The sequence below is a fragment of the Chelmon rostratus genome, chromosome 5, assembly GCF_017976325.1.
Source record: "Chelmon rostratus isolate fCheRos1 chromosome 5, fCheRos1.pri, whole genome shotgun sequence".
NCBI classification, from domain to species: domain Eukaryota; kingdom Metazoa; phylum Chordata; class Actinopteri; order Chaetodontiformes; family Chaetodontidae; genus Chelmon; species Chelmon rostratus.
Genome location: NC_055662.1, coordinates 14,808,064 through 14,828,392, shown reverse-complemented (window position 1 = coordinate 14,828,392; position 20,329 = coordinate 14,808,064). Strand labels below are relative to the sequence as shown.

The 20,329-nt window shown below is 42.0% G+C and overlaps 2 protein-coding genes across 2 annotated transcripts in view; both read left to right on the top strand.

Annotated features, from left to right (window-relative positions):
* Positions 1-334: 334 nt before the first annotated feature.
* Positions 335-5,680, top strand: utp15 (UTP15 small subunit processome component). The gene is made up of 12 exons (XM_041936945.1): positions 335-482; positions 1,083-1,199; positions 1,309-1,401; positions 1,554-1,738; positions 2,106-2,284; positions 2,814-2,939; positions 3,048-3,183; positions 3,328-3,412; positions 4,031-4,186; positions 4,428-4,529; positions 4,636-4,769; positions 4,886-5,680. Exons 2-12 carry the CDS (start codon positions 1,110-1,112, stop codon positions 5,184-5,186), a joined length of 1,587 nt encoding a protein of 528 aa, XP_041792879.1. The 5' UTR covers positions 335-482; positions 1,083-1,109; the 3' UTR covers positions 5,187-5,680.
* A 1,256-nt stretch (positions 5,681-6,936) lies between these two features.
* The window catches only part of LOC121606408 (rho guanine nucleotide exchange factor 28-like), a 35,928-nt gene continuing 22,535 nt past the window's right edge, over positions 6,937-20,329 (top strand). Inside the window, exons 1-9 of the mRNA XM_041936714.1 lie at positions 6,937-6,969; positions 10,988-11,129; positions 11,917-12,026; positions 12,319-12,505; positions 14,761-14,944; positions 15,611-15,812; positions 16,095-16,170; positions 17,517-17,563; positions 18,234-18,306. Coding sequence (XP_041792648.1) covers positions 6,937-6,969; positions 10,988-11,129; positions 11,917-12,026; positions 12,319-12,505; positions 14,761-14,944; positions 15,611-15,812; positions 16,095-16,170; positions 17,517-17,563; positions 18,234-18,306 — 1,054 coding nt within the window. The remainder of the gene's footprint in view (positions 6,970-10,987; positions 11,130-11,916; positions 12,027-12,318; positions 12,506-14,760; positions 14,945-15,610; positions 15,813-16,094; positions 16,171-17,516; positions 17,564-18,233; positions 18,307-20,329) is intronic.

Here is a 20,329-nt window from a genome sequence, read left to right as displayed (position 1 = left end):
ATATATATATATATATATATATACTTCTAGCAGCAGCTCAAAATATTTTACTAAAATAGATGTTAAAACAATAATAAACTTAAATAGCTCAAATCAGTACAAGACTCCGAATAGGAAAAAGATTTAAACAGGAAGATTACAAATTAATCAAGATCATTAATATGTATCTTTGAAAATGTAGGGTTGCCGTTCCAACGTCAGTAGTGTTTAAAAAATTCAATAAATAAAAAGAGAAAGAAAGTGTTTGAGGTCAGGGTGTGAATTGTGCATCATTACAGTGAACAATAAAGATATGGAATCCATAACGGAAGTGGTCACGTTTGTAGTCATGGCGTCCTCCAGTGCACCGAGAGGCAACGTGATAACTACTTAAAATGAGAAACTTTTGGTTTACGCGGACAACTAATATCGGTATCATCTAATTATAGTACGCCATACTTATAAAAACAAGTCTCCAGTTATCTTGGATCTTTCGTTCAAAGGTGAGAATCACCAGAATGCAGTTTAGTAGAAAATGCATGCCGGCTACATGCTAACGGTGACTAACTTCTGCTGTAAGTACTGAACACGTTGGTTCAGGCATGTCAAATAAGCTGCTTTTGGTTTCAAGCCAGTAACATTACGTGTGATTTTAGCTATTAGGAAATGATTTCCCGTAACATTAGATATTTAAAATTTCATTTAGCTCTTAGTAGCATAGCAATAAATCTTATTGCAGAACTTAAGTGTCCTGAAATAGTGAACTGGTTAGCTTAGCCTTAACGAGTTGCACAGTTTGGTGGGTTGTGATACTGTTCGGCAAAACGAGATCGTGAACTCTTTTTCACTTCATTCCGTGTTGTTTAATTTGATGTCTTCTTTTTGCGGGTTGTGCTGTTGTGCATCAAGACAATATTGGCTAAGACAATCAAAACCTTACCATCCAGTTTCCCACGTTGACCTTAAAACAGCTTTTAAGTTGTTAAAAACACCTTATTCTATCAGTCTGACTATATCATATTCTGTTTATGTTTGTTCCAGCTCCTTGTTGAAGCTTTTCATGTTTACATTGCGTGAAATTATCATCTCATTTGTTGTTGCAGACAGAGTATTTTGTGATCAGCACAGAAATGGCTTCATTTAAACCTACAAAAATCCAAGTCTATCCTAAACTTGGAGAGAAAGTCACACAAGACACACTGTACTGGAAAAACTACAAGGTTAGTCTCTTCTATTGTATGCTGTCTGAATATCATTGTGAGCAATTGTAGCGCAACCTTATTTTGGTTCTCGTTTTTAACAATGCGTCTTTGTGTCCCTTCCTCACAGGCTCCTGTCCAGATAAAAGAATTTGGAGCAATCACAAACATAGACTTCTCCCCAGTGGCTCCACATAACTTTGCTGTGACAGCATTCACAAGAGTATGTTGGCCTCTCTTGTATTAATTCAGCTTAGTTGTGTTTATTCAAATTAACCTAAAACAATTGTGGTTCCAGTCAGGCCTCGGAATAATCAAGTACTAGGCATGCAACATTTGAAATATGTTGTCATTCTAACACTGGTTTCTCTACAGATCCACATTTATGGGCCATACTCTCATGAACCTGTGAAGACATTTACACGGTTTAAGGACACGGCATACAGTGGGAGGTTCAGGTCAGACGGTCAGCTGCTCGTGGCGGGATGTGAGGATTCTGTGGTCCGACTGTTCGATGTCAGTGGCAAGGTGGCGCTCAGGATGTTCAAAGGGCACACAAAGTAGGTATCCCTTATGTCCCTTATTACTGTAGGCTTTGTTTCAACATTATGCTATATTTTTTTTTATATATATATATATATATATATATATATATATATATATATATATATATATATATATATATATATATATATATATATATATAAAAATATGGCATACTTGCTTTACTTTTCAACACCCAGATTCCTACTGCATACAATTTGAAAAAAATTGTTGAATGATGATTTCTTGAGTGATCCATCGACTGAATTTTCATGATGATCTCAAACATTCTGACAACATGTGAACTGTCTTACTGGCTCATGAATGTCTGGTTGTGAAAAGTAAACTGATGAAAATGTAATCCATCCTTTTCTTACTGCTCAGGGCTGTCCATGTAACAGACTTCACCTCAGACCGTTACCAGATCCTCACAGGGTCGGACGACTACACCTGTCGACTTTGGGACATCCCAAATGCCACTGAGCTCACCACCTACCAAGAACACACAGATTATATTCGCTGTGGTGTCACAAGCAAACTCAACAGAGATTTGTTCATTACTGGTGAGATGGACGCTGCATTTTAAAAATGGTTTGAGGAAAAGTTAGAGGGAGGAAAGGACATTAAGTGTGTGGTCAGTGAGCATCAGTGTTTGGTGCATCCATCCAGAGTTATCAAGATATTTTGACACTTTTTGTAACCTGTAGACTTTTTAAATAGAACCACTATGTGATGTACATCACCTGTCACAGTGATTTTTAGATTAATCAGAAAGAAACACTGGCTTTTGACTATCGCGTTTCCTGCACTATATACTGCTGAATTTCTAATTAAAAAAAAAAATGAATTTGCATGAAAAGAAACATTAACAGTCTCAAACCAAAAAAATAGCATATACCTAGAATTAATGTGCAAATTTAGTTGTAACAGCAGAAAAAAAAGAGTAACCACACTCCAGATGCTACTCTTGAGTTGTTAGACAGTGTGCCAGAGCAGATGGAAGTATGAGAATCATGATGAAGGAGTTTGGTCTGCTTTCATGTGACTAACAATCATTGTAGTTTTGTTTTTTTTTTGGTTTCATTCCCCTAGGATCGTATGACCACACACTGAAGCTGTTTGATGCCAGAGTGGATAAGAGTGTGATGACCATGGACCACGGCCAACCAGTTGAGAGTCTGCTTCTCTATCCCTCAGAGGGACTCCTTGTCTCTGCAGGTAGTGTTTGCCTACACTATGTGATTGCAGTCATACACAGATACATTGTTTTTAGTGATGTTTATGCAGAGCATTAAAAAAAGATATTCTCTCTCTCAATGTCTTTAGGCGGCCGCTATGTGAAAGTGTGGGACCTGCTGAAAGGAGGGCAGCCTCTGGTGTCACTGAGGAACCATCACAAAACGGTCACCTGTTTGTGTCTCAGTAGCAACGGACAGAGACTGCTGTCAGCGTCTCTGGACAGGTACGGGGACAGGTGTATGGACAGTGTGCGTGTCTGACATAGCAGACAAAGAAAAAATGTTCTGAACTGCAGAGGCAGTTGCAAACTTAAGTAATTTTTCCATATGAACCTTATTTTAACGCAGAGCCTCTTTTTGTCTTTCAGGCATGTAAAAGTGTACAACACAACCAACTATAAAGTGGTCCACAACTTTGACTACGCTGCCTCCATTCTCAGTCTGGCTTTGGCTGTAAGAAATTAAGTTCAACCCTTCATCATGTGTTGTTTTATTTATGTTTAAAGGTGCATTAACTGTAGAAATGTGCATTCAGATAAGGGAAACAAAATGTATGATAATTATACTAGATAATTACAGTCACCCAAGATGGGAGACACCTTATTTGGCTGACTGGAGCCTATAACCATGAGCATTGGCTTCCCTCACAAGGAGCCGTTATTTGAGAGACCAGCTCTTACACTGCAAAGTGACAGATTGTTTCTGCAGGAGCCAACAGAAATGTCCAGTACTGCCAGAGATTTCAATGGAAACAAGATGAAGTGGCACTTCCTCTCCACTTAGAGTTGGCATGAGGGAGCAGGGTTTTCAGAGCACAATATGCAACCTCAGAGAGTGAACTTACAAGACCTTTTTACTTTTAGCTTTCGATGCTTTTGGATTTTGCTTTTCAGTCACCACCATGGTCTTTGTTGTGTGTTTTGAGATAAATATGAATGTATATTATACCATATTGTTATATCAGTCATGGCACAGCATTAACGGGCCAGCTCACTGCTCTTCAAAGAGACATGTGACAAAACAGAGTCTGAATTCTTGACACTAAAACTAAGAACATGTTTTTCTCCTCAGCCGGATGATGAGTCCATTGTCGTGGGTATGACAAACGGTATCCTGAGTCTCAAACACAGGAAAAACCTTGAAGAGTCTAAGGAAATCTCTGGCCAACAGCGGCGACGACCGTCTTATCGTGTCTTTGTGAAAGGGAAGAACTACGTCCCTAAACAGGTACTTTTATATTTGCTGACATGAAGTAGCTGAGGTCAACAGTCTGAGACATGATGTGTTCTGTTGAGTGATTATTCCCTAAGAGACACATTGACTGAATTCTGCAAAAGACGAGGTCAAACTGACTAATACCTTTTATTTCTGTACTTTCTGAGTTTCTTAAACAAGGGAACTTGGCCTCCTTTTTTTTTTCTTTCTCACCATTGATAATTACTTTCTTGGTTCTCCTTCTTTTTTCCAGGATGATTATCTCGTCAGTAAGCCAGTGAAACAGCATTTGGCCAAATACGACAAGCAGCTCAAAAGATTTAATGTATCAAAGGCTTTGGATACAGCTCTGGAGGTATACAATACTTATATTTATAACCTGAGCAGCAGTTTAATCAGTGGGTAAAATTTTCTTGAATGAACATTTCAAAATATGTAAGGATATTACATTGTATTTATAGACATGGACAAGACTGAGAAAGCCAGAGATCACAGTCGCTGTTATGAAGGAGCTGGATCGAAGAGGAACATTGAAGAACGCTCTGGCAGGAAGAGATGAACAGGGACTCTCTCAGTTACTCAACTTCCTCATAGGGTAAGATGCAGTGAACATAACCAAGCATAGACATAATGTATTAGCTTGTACATGAAATCATGCTGAAATATATATTGCTACGTGGTTACTTAAACCTTTTTCTGCTTTTTCTCCAGGAACTTGGTTGACCCCAGGTTCGCTCCTGTCCTCGTAACAGCGGCTGACATGATCCTGGATGTGTATCAGTCGGTGATCGGCCAGTCACCGGTCGTGGACCGTCAGCTGCTGCGTCTGCAGGAGCTGGTGGCGAGAGAGATCGACTACCAGCAGGACCTCCTGGAGGTGCTGGGCATGTTGGACACAATGTTCGCCTCCTCCCTCCCCAGAAAGGAGGTGCCATGCTCTGGCAGCAGCAGGTCTAATGGCCTGGCCCAGGGTGAAGCAAGCACCTCAAGACCACAGCTTCAGACCACCTGAGGCTTGTAGAGGAGCAAAAGAAAAAAACTGCTTTTAGACTGGGTTAGAGTGCCTTTACAACTCTTAAACCTATTTTTCCTGACATGATTTCAGATCACAGACTTCACCAAACAGAAACATTTTGGTACAGGTTTTAAGGGACTGACAACCCCATGGTCTCACTCTGGTGTTTTAACTCGGTGTGACTGAAAACACAACAGGCAACAAAGAACATGCATTTTGTGTGTGTGTGAGTGTGTGAGTGTGTGAGTGTGTGAGTGTGTGAGTGTGTGAGTGAGTGTGTGAGTGTGTGAGTGTGTGAGTGTGTGAGTGAGTGAGTGAGTGAGTGAGTGAGAGAGAATGTGATGCGTTACTTTTATTGGAAGTTTTGTAATTACACTTTCAATTGTAAATGTGTGCGTGTGAATGATTCACCATGAACGTCTGCTTTGGGTTTTCATAATATTTGCCGTTGACAAATGTTTTATAAGCAGATAGAAATAAATCTTTGTAATATTGAAACTGACTTATAATTATGTTCAAACGGTCTGATAAATGGCCTCAACTCATGTGTTGCATTTCCACTGGCAATAACACCGAGCTGAAGATGCAGGGCTGATCACCCCTTGCCGCCGTTTTATCGCCTTCCATTAGAGGGCGCTGTAACCTCAAAGAAACGGCCAACTTTCACACATGAGGAGGAATTTGCATTTGAGCGGACGGAAGGCAGAAAGCATCAGCGCTGTCACAGAGGAGGATGCTGTGTCAGTGGAGCCAGGCTGGAAACAGCAGCAGCACCGACTGAACGCCATCTCTCAACCTGTAGCTCTGACACCGACACCTGAAGGAGGATGAGTTAGGCGCTGTTGTCTCCCTCTGCTAAATTGAAGCGCTCTGTCAGGTTATTTGTGCCGGAGTTTGGGCTCCTGTAAGGTAGGTACATCACAAAAGCGTTTTCCACTGGCTGTTTATCAACGTGTCTGCTTCCTGTGATGTTACGGACAGTTTGCCACCACGTCAGCCCTGCTCCAGTGGGGAGATACAGCCACATAAAAAGCCTCAAATTTGCTCTGCAGCTAAGTAGGTCAGCATTAAAGTATGAGTTAAGTTCATTGGAATTGTGAAGAAATAGCACAAATGTTTGTGTGTATGGTGTTTAATAATAAATATCCAATATAGTGCCAGCTGTGATGAGCATTTTGTCTGCCATAAAACTAACACACTTAGAAAAACTGCACACTCCTCTTGGTTTGTTCATGCTTTGCCTTTGCTCACCATAGCATTTGGTCTATTATCACTATTAGATGTATAAGTATAAATGTGCATGCAAGAGATAATGTGATTTCGCAGGAAGCAGTTCTTTGAAAAATGGTTGTTAAATGAAGACCTTGCTGTTGTGTCCAGTTTAGGAAGTAGCCACTGATAAAGAGCAGATCTTAACCCTGCAGCTCTGAAACTCAATCGATAATTTAGCACACACACACATGCAGGAGTAGGTTACATACTGCAGATTTGGACATATGTGGTTCTGTCTCTACACACCAAGGTAGAAAGTATCATCATTAAAATCATTATTCACATACTTGAGATCAAAAGACGATCCTGTCTCATCAGAGAGACTCTGCTTGGCGCAGATAAGGTCTGATAATCTCTTCAGGATCAGAGCAGGCTGAATAACCAAAATAACCAAAGGAGTAATGAGGAGTTTTCACTGAGAGTTTTCTCTCAAATGTCTGTTTAATGTCCCTGTTTGCCTGCAGCTGCTGTGCAGATGGAGCTGAGCAGGAGGAAAGTGCCTCTGTATGTGAGTATGTGCTCCAGTTCGCAGACAGGTTTGAGACCAGCCTTTCCAGTTAATCTCAAGAGTTAGTTATCCGTGTGGAAAATCTCTGCAAATTGAGTTTGGAATGCAGTGAGAGATCAGCAGCCACATTTATAAAAACCCAAAGTCTGTGGCAGAGGTTTTGTGCTCATGGCCAAACCATTATGCTTAATGAAAATGCATCAAATGCTGTATCTGACGGTATACAACTGGTTTCTGTTCATGCATCAAGACAGCACTTTAAAGTTCACTAAAGTTAATGCATGTTCTTTAGATTTGGCGGTAGGGTCGACGAGGGCGCCATGATAACAGGAGACTGATGTTTTGGACTTTGATCAAACAGGGACTTTATTGAACTTTGAATGAAACATTTCTGGGTTTTGCTGTTGGATTATTTGAGCACTGAATCATAGCATCTTGGGACAAAAATAATCTTATCCATCAGGACAACAGTGACAAAAGCAGCCTGTCATTTGTGTATATAACTAGTAAATCAGTAACTCTGTGATTCATTCATAGTGATAGTGTTTTTTGTAATTCACTCAGAGTTGGAAAGGAACTTGTGTTTGCTATCAGTTTGATTTGTGATGTTTCCGGTCGTGTTGAACCTTTGAATGGATCTGTTGTCTGTGAGGTCAAGCTGTAGTCAAACAGGGCAGGACCGTGATCAAATATTGTCTCATTAGTTTCAATCTGGGATCATAACAATGTACACAAACATTAATGAGAGCTAATGCCTCTCTGCTCTTGCTCACGCTGTATTCAGTCAATTGAACCCTTTTTAATCTGACATGATTATAACGCTATTTTCTTTCATCTTGAGGTTACTTAAAGGTCACAGAACCTTTAATGCGGATGCACCATTGAACATTCTGTTTTCTATGTAGGCTCGCACATGAGTGAATACGTTCCACGAAGAACTCAACGTTGGTCTGTGAGGCTCGGAGCAAAATGCTAGCATCGCATGCTAAGATGTTCACAATGACAACGCTAACATGCTGGTGTTTAGCAAGTAATGCTAACCACGTGGCTCGTCTTAGCCTGCTAGCATGCTAATATTTGCTAACTGAGATTAAACATAAAGCAGAGGTTAGTGGGAAATTGCATTCGTTTCTCAGGTAAAAAACAAATTATTAGACACATTAAAATACATTTTGACCTGGTGGTGGCGCTAGAAGAAAAGTTAAGGGATCACAATTACTGCGATTCTCAGGGGGACATAAATGTCTGCACCAGATTTCATGGCAACCCATCAAATCAATCGCTGAGATATTTCACTCAAAGCCACATAGATCTGCTGTCAATTTGCTGCAGGTGCCAAAAGGAAAATTCAAGCATCACCAAAGTCACTAGGATACATCATCTGGGGACTATGAATGTCCACAAAATGTTGTGCCAATCTGTCCGGATACTTAACTAGATAATTGGACACTAGAAAAGACAGAGGATTATCAAAGTCTTTAGGATTCATCCTTTGTGCACCATGTGTGTCTGTGCCAAAATGCATGGCAATCCAGCTAATACGTGATGAGACATCATGAGACTCATGGTCCCCATTGTTACGTCCATTTTTGTATCTGTCACTGCGTCATTAGTGGTCAACGTCTGGCCAGTCACACAGAGGTGAGGAGTCTTAATGTGGGCATTGGGGAAGCTGCGCAGGCATTATAAAACTTAAGGTAAACCTGATGTTGTTGGTCAATGAATAGGAGTAAAGATATGGATAAGCGAACCTGAAGGTGGGATTAGGTGAGACGGCGAGACGTGGAGGCAGGATTACCAACAGTGTATCTGAGAAGGGGAGAGGAGTAAAGAGAAAAGCCTCTCAGTTATATCGCGTGAGAAATCAGGTCAGCTGTTGAGGTGATGCAAGGGTAATAGATAGACTCTCCTGAGCAAAAGAGCGAGGGAGACTACTTAAAATAAACACACTCACTCTTTTGTCATCCAACACTAATCTTTCAATGTGTTTGAAGTTAAGCATTATAAATTACATTTGCTCTCTTTCCACCTGTCTCCTTTACTCCTGCCTCAGTCAGTCGTTTGATACGTTTCCCAGAATAACCCACACAGTGTGTTGTGTGGCTGCATTGCTGTTTGGTCTATTGAGGCCACTGTAGGTGGACAAATTGATGTCTTCTACAATAGATTTCTTCTTTGACGTTGGTGGAAAGCGGCAGCTTGAAAAAGCAGGCTGGTGGCACTGGAAGTTTTTATGTATTCTGAGGGAATAAAGATAAAAGCAGATGTTTAGTCTTGATATTCAAATTGTAAAAGATCCGCCATCAAATTCAGTCACAGTTGTAAAAGATTTCTAGACACATTTATCAGCAGTAAAACAGCTTGGCCCCTGATATGTTTAAAGCTGTAACAGTATTTTTATATTAAAATTGGATAAATGATTTTGCGTAGGGTGACAGAGGTTGCTCATAGTGACAAACTCACAGATAATTGTTTTTGTTCAACAGCCGTGGCTTTAACGTTTGGGTTGAGTCTCACAGCTCTCACCAACCCAGCTCGAATACACTGCAAAAACCCTGCTCTCAAAATAAAGGGAAAAAAAGCACTTAAATTGGTCAGGTTTTACTTAAAATAAGCAACATAATCTGCTAACGAAACAGGGCAACATCTCAGCTACCAAGATTTTAAAGCTAGTAAAAATATTTAGTCTCAACAAACCCGGAATTTCTTAAAAGTAGACTAAAAACAAGTACATTCGATTAAATACAAATACATTTTGACTTCAACAAAGCAGTTTTGTACTTGTCAGTGTTGATGAAGCAGTTTTATAATCCTGGAAATTCTAATTTCATGCATTAACTTACTCAGAACCAGTGTTAAAATCTTAGTAAGAAGTTTTAATATCAAGATAATCAAGGACAAATAAAAGCCTGAAACAAGAGAACGCTCTCACTTGAAAACTGCCTGGTGAGAAGATATATCTTGTCAGACGAAAAACAAGCATACAGTATGTTGCCTTGGTTTAAGATATTTCAGCTCACTTAGATGTAACTTTTTGCAGACTGGTAGTGGTAGCGATTAGCTGGTGAACATTGTGGAGCATTTTTTAGCAGCTAAAGAGCCAGATATTTCACTTAGGAGTTGGTGGAGACCAGAAATGGTGCTAAAAGAGAATATTGGACTTACATCCAGGTGGACACAAACGCAACTTCAGATGAATAATAATGTTGCTCCATGTGTGCTGAAACTTTTTGCATATGTCGATCAGTGGTTGTCCAATCTCAATACACTTTTGTTAACCATTGAAATACGTCTGTAGCCCAGAGTATTGAAAAAGTCAACATCAAAAGCAGGCATGAGCAGGCTTAGATTCAGTAACCTTTTTACTTATTCTTGGCTCGAAATTAAAATTGTGTCACTTTTACGGCACTTTATTTAGGCAATGTTCTTCTACAGCTGCATTACAGTATGTTGTCCTCTTTTTCTAAAAAAGAAAAAAGGTATTTAAAAAATCATTTTGGCGCTGGTATCAAGTCTGCCTGGTATCAAACAATTTCAAACGTTACCCAGACCCAGATTAATCCGTGACCTAGAATTTGAGCAGCTCAACCTTGGCCTCTTAAGTGAGGATTTACGTTCTAGTGGGACTGATGTTTAACATGTTGTCACACCCACATCTGAGCCGCACAAAGTTTTTCTGTGAAGGCTGCCAATCACTGTACTTATCAGTGTGACTGTCCTGCCCTATTTCGCCTTCTTCTGCCTCAGATCAGGAGTCTAAAGTGTTCCGGCCTGTTGGGATCAGGGCAGGTCTTTGCGGTATACACTAAGACATTCCTGTTTTTATTGAGAGGGAATGTTTTATTGTACCCTCCAGAGCAATGCTGTCAAGGGATTTGGTGTACTTTACAGAAATGTAGAACACTGCATTAGAATAGAGTCTTCCTCTAAAATGAGCCTGTACTTTTAGGAATAGAAATATTTGTTCCTTTCTAGTATCTTTCTTTTTTATTTTCTCTCTCAACTTTCTTTATCTCAGGGCCAGGCGAAAGTTTTCGCATTGCTGGAGGGTTTAGACTCGGTGCCGGAGGATGCAGAGGTCTATGTTGTTTTGGAGGGATCCACACTGGTCCATGTCGCCAGGGCCCAGAGTGATGTCATGCTCTGCTTTATTGTGCCCGGTATGTGCATGCGTATGTCTGTATGATGTGTACTGCATTACTGTGTATGTTTTTATGTCTTTGCTATGTTTTCCATCAAATCCAAGAGAAGTTATTTAGAATACAGACATAACAACGCGCATCCTGACAATCCTGACACTTCCAGGTTTTCCACTCCTGTCTTTGATATACTCAGGAACAGCGTATCACTAGTTGAATCTTCACACACTCACTCACACACACACACACACACACACTGTCTGTGACTAGTGGCCTGGAAAGACACAGAATCTTATCAGCTTCCTCTCAGGAGGCAAACGGCTCCATAAACAATATGTCAACATTACTGAGCCTCCGTGTAGGTCGACACAGACGACAGGCAGTCTTGCAGGCTCGTGCATTCGCTGCAATGGCTGGACGATTAAAACCAGGTCTCCTTCTCCATCAAAATAAAAAAAGGAAAGAAAGAAAGAAAGAAAAAATGTTTTTATTAGCGTACACAATGAAAATCTGAGAGCATTGTTAGCCGTACTCAGGCATTTTCTAAGGTACTTAGGCTGAAATATCTAAGGCATTAATAGGCACCATAGCAGTGGTTTTAAATTTTTAGCTTGTTACCGATAAATTGTGTATGATTTTAACGATTTTCATTCATTTATCGCAAACTGTGGACTTTTTATTTGCTATATTTTTGTATTTTTGAGAGAATGAAGGACACATTCTGTATATCACAGCTCTTTTTCATACATAGAGATACATATAAGTCTGCCATCAGGTTTGGCTTAAGCTGCATTGTGTCCCTCTTTAGGCCATAACCTGGCAGAGATGGTCTCTGTCCAGGCCTACCTGTGCTCTGAAACCACACCTCTCACCTGGGTGGGCGGAGCTTCACTGGAGTATGTCCAAGATGATGCTCAGGTAGGGAAGACATTCAAATACAATCATATGCATTGTATGCAAGTTTGTGCGTCCCTGTGGTAAAAACTATGTGTTTGTACACGGATTCATAAAGCCTGCAAAAAAATGTCCATCGTAGAAAAACAATGAGTGTAATTATTAAGTAAAAAAAGTGTTGGCTAAAAGGATGACATTATTTCACAGTTAATAGTTTATAGTGAACCACTCACCTCAAGGCATAAAGTTCTCCAAACTTGTATTAGCTTGTCCAAGTGAAATCATCAATCATTGTATCCTACTGCTTTATTCTCAGGACCTGGCAGAGCACCTGGTGATCCACGGACATCATCTGACCTCCACGGATCACAAGGAGCTGAGCAGCCTCTTCAACCTGGGCCAGGAGAGCTCTCGCTGGGCTATGGATCGTCGCGTGGCGCTGGCCATGGCCAACCTGAATATCCCCCAAAACTGGAATGTACTGGGGAGCCACTGCGGAGACGGTGAGAGCAAGATTATGTTATCTTGGTGAACGGGCATTCCTGGGCAGATATGTTGATCGAAAGCACATTGTGTTTGGTTTTTATTAAATAAGGAACGTTTGGAAATACTGAAATGTTTAAAGCCGCACACAGTAGATAGATAATAGATAAATAAATGAAACTTTGCAGTTGACAGATGAGGAAGGTTAAGGAATGTTAGCCTCATCTCTCAGCATCACTCTGGAATGGAAACTTGGAGCCGGTGCTCTCCAATGAAGGTGAACTGTTCAACTCTGTCTGTTCCACTCCCCTGCTCCTAATAGAGTTATGTCAGTCTGTTTCATTGCAACGTCTCCCTCTAAATGTCTGCAGTTAATCTGATAACGCTGCTTATGACATCACTCTGTTGCCGATGCTGCATGCGACCGAATCATCAATCCGTAACTTGCCTCTGGTGGTTGCCATTTGTTTAAAGCGCATCCTGCAATTTTAAAGGCACTGGAAAAACTAGACAAATTCCCGCTCTGGCACAGAATCAAGAGGCTTGGTTGGATCTTGGAATTATTATGTTCTCTCTGGACTGAGTGCAACGGTGAAAAATTGAGCATCATAATTTTAACGTACAGCTGGCAAAATTGTTATCTTGTGAAGTCTGTTTTTTATAGCTCAACGAGGCCTGCACCCTGGCGCGTTTTGGATGCAGAATATTCTTGGACAAATAGAAAAACTGGCCTTTTAAGAACTGAAGTGCAGCCTTTTAGATCTGTAAAGTAAAAATCTGGGTTTGATTTCACCAGTTCCTGTCTGGTGGTTTTCTATAAAGTAACCTCAATAGAAAACACAATGAATCTCCATTAAAAGTACATTAAGTTCTTAGACTGGATTTGAAGCATGGATTGCCATATAGCATGTGTGTGAAAAGGGCTTTTAACGCTCTCCTATAATACAAAGGCAAACTGGACAGAAATATAATCTTTGAATTAATAAAATACCTTTCAGTTAGGTTTATATTTGAAAGATCCCACATCAACCCCAATATGTAGAACTGCATCCTTTTCCTGATAAACTGTGACAACACTTTGCACTAAACCAGCCCCTTACAGCGAATATCAGTTGTGATGAATGACTTTTGATTGTGTTTGATGTCACAGTTTAGGGTATAGTTTGTGGTGAAGTGATGACCCATTTAATGTCCTTCAGTCAGTGTTGTATGCTTTGACCAGTGTACTTTCCCTGTGCTTCACAATGATTTGTGGCTCTTTTCCTCTGGCCACGTGTTTGCAGTGTTAGTGTCTGACGCACAGTCAGTTCAGACTGCATCTGTTTGGCCTCTTTGAGCCTCTGTAAGTTTGCTTCACTTGAACACTCAGCAGTGAAAATGGTCAGACCTTTATCAGCTGTCATACTCTGCTCATTGTTATTCAAGTTAATGTGACCGACTTCTATAGCTGCCTTTAGAATAGAGTCACATACTGCCGTTAAAGTCTGAATTGCTGGTGAATTAGTCACAAATGCTGCAGTATTATGGGTGAAAGTCACAAAAATCTTGATGACACATCCCGAATAACACAAACCTCATTAGCAGGCAGGAGCAGTAGTGACAGTAGACCCTCACTTCAACAAGATATTTGATTAACAGCTAACAGATTAACAGATTAATAGCTTGTATTGTGCATCACAGTAAGGTGCTCCTGTTATTTTGTGGAAGTTAAGTTGATAAAGATCCAAGAATTTAACTTTAACCAGGCTGAAATGTGCTACTTTCTTCCTCTTTTTCCCTTTTGAAATGTCTAGAGATGAACATATTTAAGATTATGGTGAATGTATGGCGCCTTTTTAAAAATACAACAGAGCATTTCCAAGCTCACCGGCTGGCTGTAGCTGATTTGATTCACGCCAGTTACCTGGATACAGACCTTGTTGGACTCCATTGAGTGGCAGGTACAGAAATAAGAACCTGTCACCACTTTGTTGAAAACCTTTATTACCTTAAAGTGGGTCAGTGGAGCAGAGCGATACAGTGCGGTGCAAAAGAAGGAATCAATCATTGGCATTTAGGTTAATTATCATGGGGAGGTGGTTATCGAGACAAGATTCTTGACATGTCAGTTCCCTCCTATTTTTCTCACAATCTGCCGCTGGCTTTTTTTTTCTCTCTTCTCACTGTTAATCTCACCTCCCTCCTCCATCCAGCAGCTGTCCTAGATCCCACTGCATACTTTCATGTCTGCAGAGTTATATCTTTCATGTTTTTATACCTCTGCCCTTATCTCCAGAGCACAGTCGCAGGGAGTCTCCCCTCCACCTGGCTGTGCGATGGGGTCTGCACCGGCTGGCGGAGCTGCTGCTTTGTCAGCCGGGGGGTCTGATGGCCGTCAGGCTGCCAAATGAAGAGGGAGTCACGCCGCTGCAGCTGGCACAGACAGCAGGCAACGCCGAGCTCCTGGAGCTGCTCACTCAGTAAGATTATCAGCTCCGCTAGGGCACTTCAGGGACAGACACTGACAAATGAATCACTGTTTTACGGTAACATTATGCGTTCAGTGCAGAGCTTTCCCACACACAGCTCCTTCAAGTGTAGACACAGCCCAGCGTTACCCCGTTAATCCATCCACTAGTTGACATTGGCTGACCAGCCAATCGTAGGACTGAGACATGTAGACAAACAACCATTCACACTCACATCAACACCTATGGCCAAATTAGAATCACCAGTTAACCGAACCTGCAGGCACGGGACGAACATGCAAACTCCACACAAAAAGGCCCAGAGCCCTGTTGCTGTGAGGCGATAAGTGCTGACCGCTAACAGCTATTACCCCACATACTTTGCATTCTTTCTTTGTCTAAATTGCTGTAAATGGACTGGCCAACGAAGGTTTTATGAAGAGATAAAATGCTAAACACCTGGAAGCATGACCTGTCAAACCCAGGAATGTTTTGTGCTCAATCTGGATTCATAAATCTTGAGCTGTACAGACCTGTTTCTGCACCCTGACAGAAGAGAGGACAGTCATCTGCAATGAGTGACACTCAGTGTTTTTAGAGATTTGTTTATACATTCTAATAGCTTGGAAATTCCACTTTTTCTTGTGTTAATAAACTCACTCACCTGTTGTGCTGCAGCCCACCAAACCCTCTGGCCACCCCTCCAGCAGGTCTGTCCCAGGTGTGGGCAGACCAGTCCCGCTTGTTGAGGTTCTGCCACGATACGGGGAACCTGACTCTAACCGTCCGACAAAACCTGAGGTGGAGCTCGGAGGAAGGCCGGCACGCTGACATCCTGCTTCTCAGAGACCGGCTCAGAGACGAGGACTTCCTCAGAGAGGTGAGTCTGGGTTGTCTGTGTTGTCTGGTGCTGCTAAAGGCCTTAACACGGGGGCATAGCGGAACAGTAATGTCAGTTATGATGAGATATGCAAATAAACCTGAAATTTAATGAATGATGGTGCCTGTAATAATGTACCTGGAAGTGCCATCAAAATAAAGCCAGTAGGAAATTATGTAATTTCACATATAAAGTCAGCATGGAGTCAAAATCAGTCCATCCCTGGTCTTTATATTTGAGTTTACTTACTTAACCATTTTCACACACACTCTCTTCCCACAGATCAAAGCACTGAGGAGGGAACGTGTGGAGACCATCTTAGAGAAGGAAGAACTGGTGGATGATCCTATGGAGAACGGTATCCAAGCCTTCCTTCTCTGTTTGCTCTGTGGGATTTGAGAGGCCTGGTTAAACTAAACCACCCAGTCTTAACTCTTCACTTTTATGCTGCAGCCATCTGCCATTTTTTCTGTTCTACTGATTTATGAGGCTACATACTGTGGCTCCAGGCAGGCCACAGTATTGACAGACGTTGATTGCCCTCCTGTGGCGGTTTGTAGTATTGCAAGTCTGTGAAAAAAAATAAAAGCAGGGAAAACAGGTGATGAAACTGAAAGATTCATGTGGAGGAATCAGGCTTTTTCCAGGAATACATCAAAGAGGACTCTAGTATCTTGTGTCAGTTTGATTAACAGTGCAGTAAAAGAAGGTCATATGATCGTAAGCAACCAAACAATTCAGTCATAGAGCGTTTTAGTTCGAAATTTATGGATCTCTGCATTAATATAGCAAGATAGCAGAGCAGCCAGGCTACATGTTTAAATGAAATGCTGAAACTGTTTAACTGATTCATAGGCAAATATTTGTTGGTTTTCAGCTTCTCAAATGTTTTCTGCTCTTCTCTTTTTTCATATCAGTGCACGTTTCAAATCCCTTTGTTCTGTACTGGTGTCTGGACACAACAGGCGATTTGACAACGGCTCAAACGATTTCTCAAAAAATCCTGCCTCTGCCTCACTATCTCTAAATATATATGTCTTTCTCTCCCTCTCTCTCTCATTCTCTGTATGTGTCTCTCTCCCTCTGTCTCTCTCTGCCTCACTCTCTCGAAATATATATGTCTCTTTCCCTCTGTCTCTCTCTCTCTCTATCTGCCTGTCTCTCTCACCCTCTGTCTCACTCTCTCTAAATATATGTGTCTCTCTCCCTCTGTCTGTGTGTGTGTGTATATATATGTGTTTGATTGTCGTTCAGTGCTTTCCTGTACTTCTTCTCTTTTCTCAACCTTTGCCCTTCGTTTCTCCTCCTCACATTTATTTTTCTGTCTCTGACTTTCTTTCCCCGCCTATATGTTCTTTATGGGTCGCTGCCACTTCCCTCTCCGACGTTTTCTGCCTTTAAATTTTTGCCTGACCCCGGGCCTTGTATCAGAACCACCCAAACACTAACTTCTGCGTGTCGCTGCTTTGTTTCTGGCACTCGTGCGCCGTGTCCTTTGATCTGGGATGCACATGGTGGTTAAATGAAAAGAAAGGAGATCAAGGCCACGCGGTAAAGAATCTGCGCAGGTTATGAAAAGAAAAGAAAAATAAGACTTTACGTGGAACATACTGTACGTCGTTAAAAACTGACAGACATCTGTGCTTACTTGAGCCTCTTTTGAAGTTTAAAGGCTGGGTCTGAGGATGTTTTCTTCTCTTTCAGCACTGTATTCTGATATCAATGGAAGAACCTCTGCTGTGGAAGAAAATGTGAGTATTTGATACGAGGACAGTGATTTTCTCATAGTAATTCATATGCACTGAGAGCATTGGACTAAAATGTGACTCATACTCTAAACCCCCCGGAACTTGTGTTTAAATACAACATCTGATGAGTTGAGTCAAACATGGTCATAATTTACCTTTCCCTCCACAATGTTCCAGACAAATTTCTCTGTTTTTCAACAGGTGTTACTTAAAAAAAAATCCTGGATATCTCATTTCGAAAGTTAAAACTCTCAAAGCTCCGCTCAATCTCCATGAACATCTGCATCAGCCAGTGGCAAACAGCGGTCACGGCTGGAACGAGGCGCTGACTGCCCTTTCAATGCCCCACATTGTTTCACTCTCATTGTTAAGGTGTCGGAGTTGGCACCTTGCACGCGCCACTGAATAGCCGACTTTGTGAGCGGTCAAGTGTGTATTTCATGTTTCTAGAGGTGTGGCGTGTGCACTTGATTCTGGTCATCGGATAGGACTTGTTTTATGTGCCACAGATGGTTACCTAATTGATTTTTCTCCGTCGCACACCTAGGCACTCGCCAGACACTTGTGTTTTTGTACTTAGCTCTGCTCCTTTTTTTTTACTTCCTGCGGTGTTGTAGCCTGAAGAGAAAGTCTCACTGCTGTTTGGTCAAAGGTTCCCTGTTTCTTCACTCAGGACTATGAGGAGCCGCTGATGTTTTGCCTGAATGAGGAGGACGAAGAGGACGATCCGCTGCAGCCTGACTCTGGTAAAGACTTTTATTGATTTTATTTTTAAACCCCAACCCCCCCTCGCCAAGCAAGGTTGCTTTCTCAGAAGCCTGTTTTTAGAGATGGTTTGGATTTTAGAGCTTGCGGTGCCTCAGCTGTGGATCGTGTTTTGTGCAGGCTGAACTTGATCACTGTTGTTTTAGGTGGTGCTATATTCATAGGATATTAGCCAAGTAGCTTCTCATCATTAAGTGAGTCCAACTGCAGGAAACATTTCCTTTCCTGAACAGAACTTGGAACTCAACTCTAATCCCCGGCTATGGCTGTCTACCATCCCCACGGACTATAGGATCACATTTCAGCCCCCTGGCAGTCTTGCCCCCCTCTCCCTGGAGTCTCTGGAGTCCTGTCACTCTGTATTTGCAGTGATCGTCACACCCGGGAGGAATCTTTTTAATACGGCGTGCATCGAGCTCTCCCCGTAGATAATGAGTCATCCTATTCCTGCCAGCGGTGACAGAACAGAAATAATTCCTAACTAGGTGGCTGGAGGTGGCTTCACTGTGATCTGCTTCTGGACGGGAAGGGAAGGGTTTGAGAGTGGGAACATCCTGCGGGTTAATAATTGGCTCGTGTTGCTGCAGAGCAGACTGATGCCTCAGTGTAAGAATGCTGCGGTTACAAGCTGAGGCTTCAGGCTTTATAACACTTGGCTCTGGACATCTACAATCTTCACTTCCTGTGGCTGGTGTTGTTTTCCATGCTATATGGTTTAGCCATTTTGTATTGTGTGCATATAAGTGTGTGTGTGTGTGTGTGTGTGTGTGTGTGTGTGTGTGTGTGTGTGTGTGTGTGTGTGTGTGTGTGTGTGTGTGTGTGTTTGTTGGCTGGTTGAGGGCTTTCATTTTTTCTGTGTAGTCTTTGAAGGCTCCCTGCCCGTGACCTCGATCGATCCCATCAAGCTCGTCTTGTGGTTCAGTCGAATAACGCTGGTCACTCGGATCCTGTTTTCTCCAAGTTTCCCCTCAGTGCCATGTTTGAATAAAAACAAAACAGCTCCGACTGAAAATGACTCAGGTTTTGTACATGTAATTCTTCCAGGATTACAATGCTTATTTGACCCTTGAGGAATTTCAGTCCCTCATTAGACATTCCTGAGCCGTCCGGTATTACGAGTGACCGGCAGGTTTTTATTTTTTTAAGCAAGAAGTGAAGCACACAGCGGGATTCCACTCCTGTTTTTATCACACACGATACGGACGCTTGACTTCAGCTAATGCGTCATCAAATAGACAGACAGAACTTCTGCACCCGGAGCTTCAGCAAGGGATGAGGAATTTTGAGCCTAGCTGTTATGTTCCCCCTGTCTTCTTGATGTCAGCTCTTTCCTCTCTCCAATTCAAATTGCTCTAACTTTATTGTACATGAATGTAGTGGAATTCAATATTGCCATGGCAGGTTGTACAAGATTTACAAGTGTAACAGTTGAAACTTTTTAAGAAGAAAGGACACATTTCTCTCACTCTCCTTCCTCTTTCCCCCCCACCCGTGCCCTCCTGATGGCCCCAAAAATTCAAATACCCCACCCAAAACACACACTTCCCCCAAATACCTACATACACACACACACACACACACAAACAGACAGACTTATGCACTCGTGCCCCCCGGGTCCCATCCTCCCAGGTCAGCGTTTTAATGTGAGTTTAGTGAACAAACAGCAAAGGCCACTTCATCCTGAGGAGCTCTGCTGTCCATAGCTGAAGAAAGGAAGGAGGTCAGTGTGTGTGTGTGTGTGTGTGTGTGTGTGTGTGTGTGTGTGTGTGTGTGCGTGTGTGCGTGTGTGTGTGTGTGTGTGTGTGTGTGTCATTAGTGTTTATGTGCACTTGTGTATTTGCAAGGGAGAATGCAGTGGGGAAGAGCGCTGTGAAGGGGGCAAGGGGCTATGGGGAAGTGAAAAAAAGGGGGTGTTTGTGGCTGAATGGGGGTTGCCAGGGCTTTGCTGAATGCAGTTTTCCAGCAGCTTGTTGAGATCCCCAGGGAGAGGAGTGGAGCAGTGTG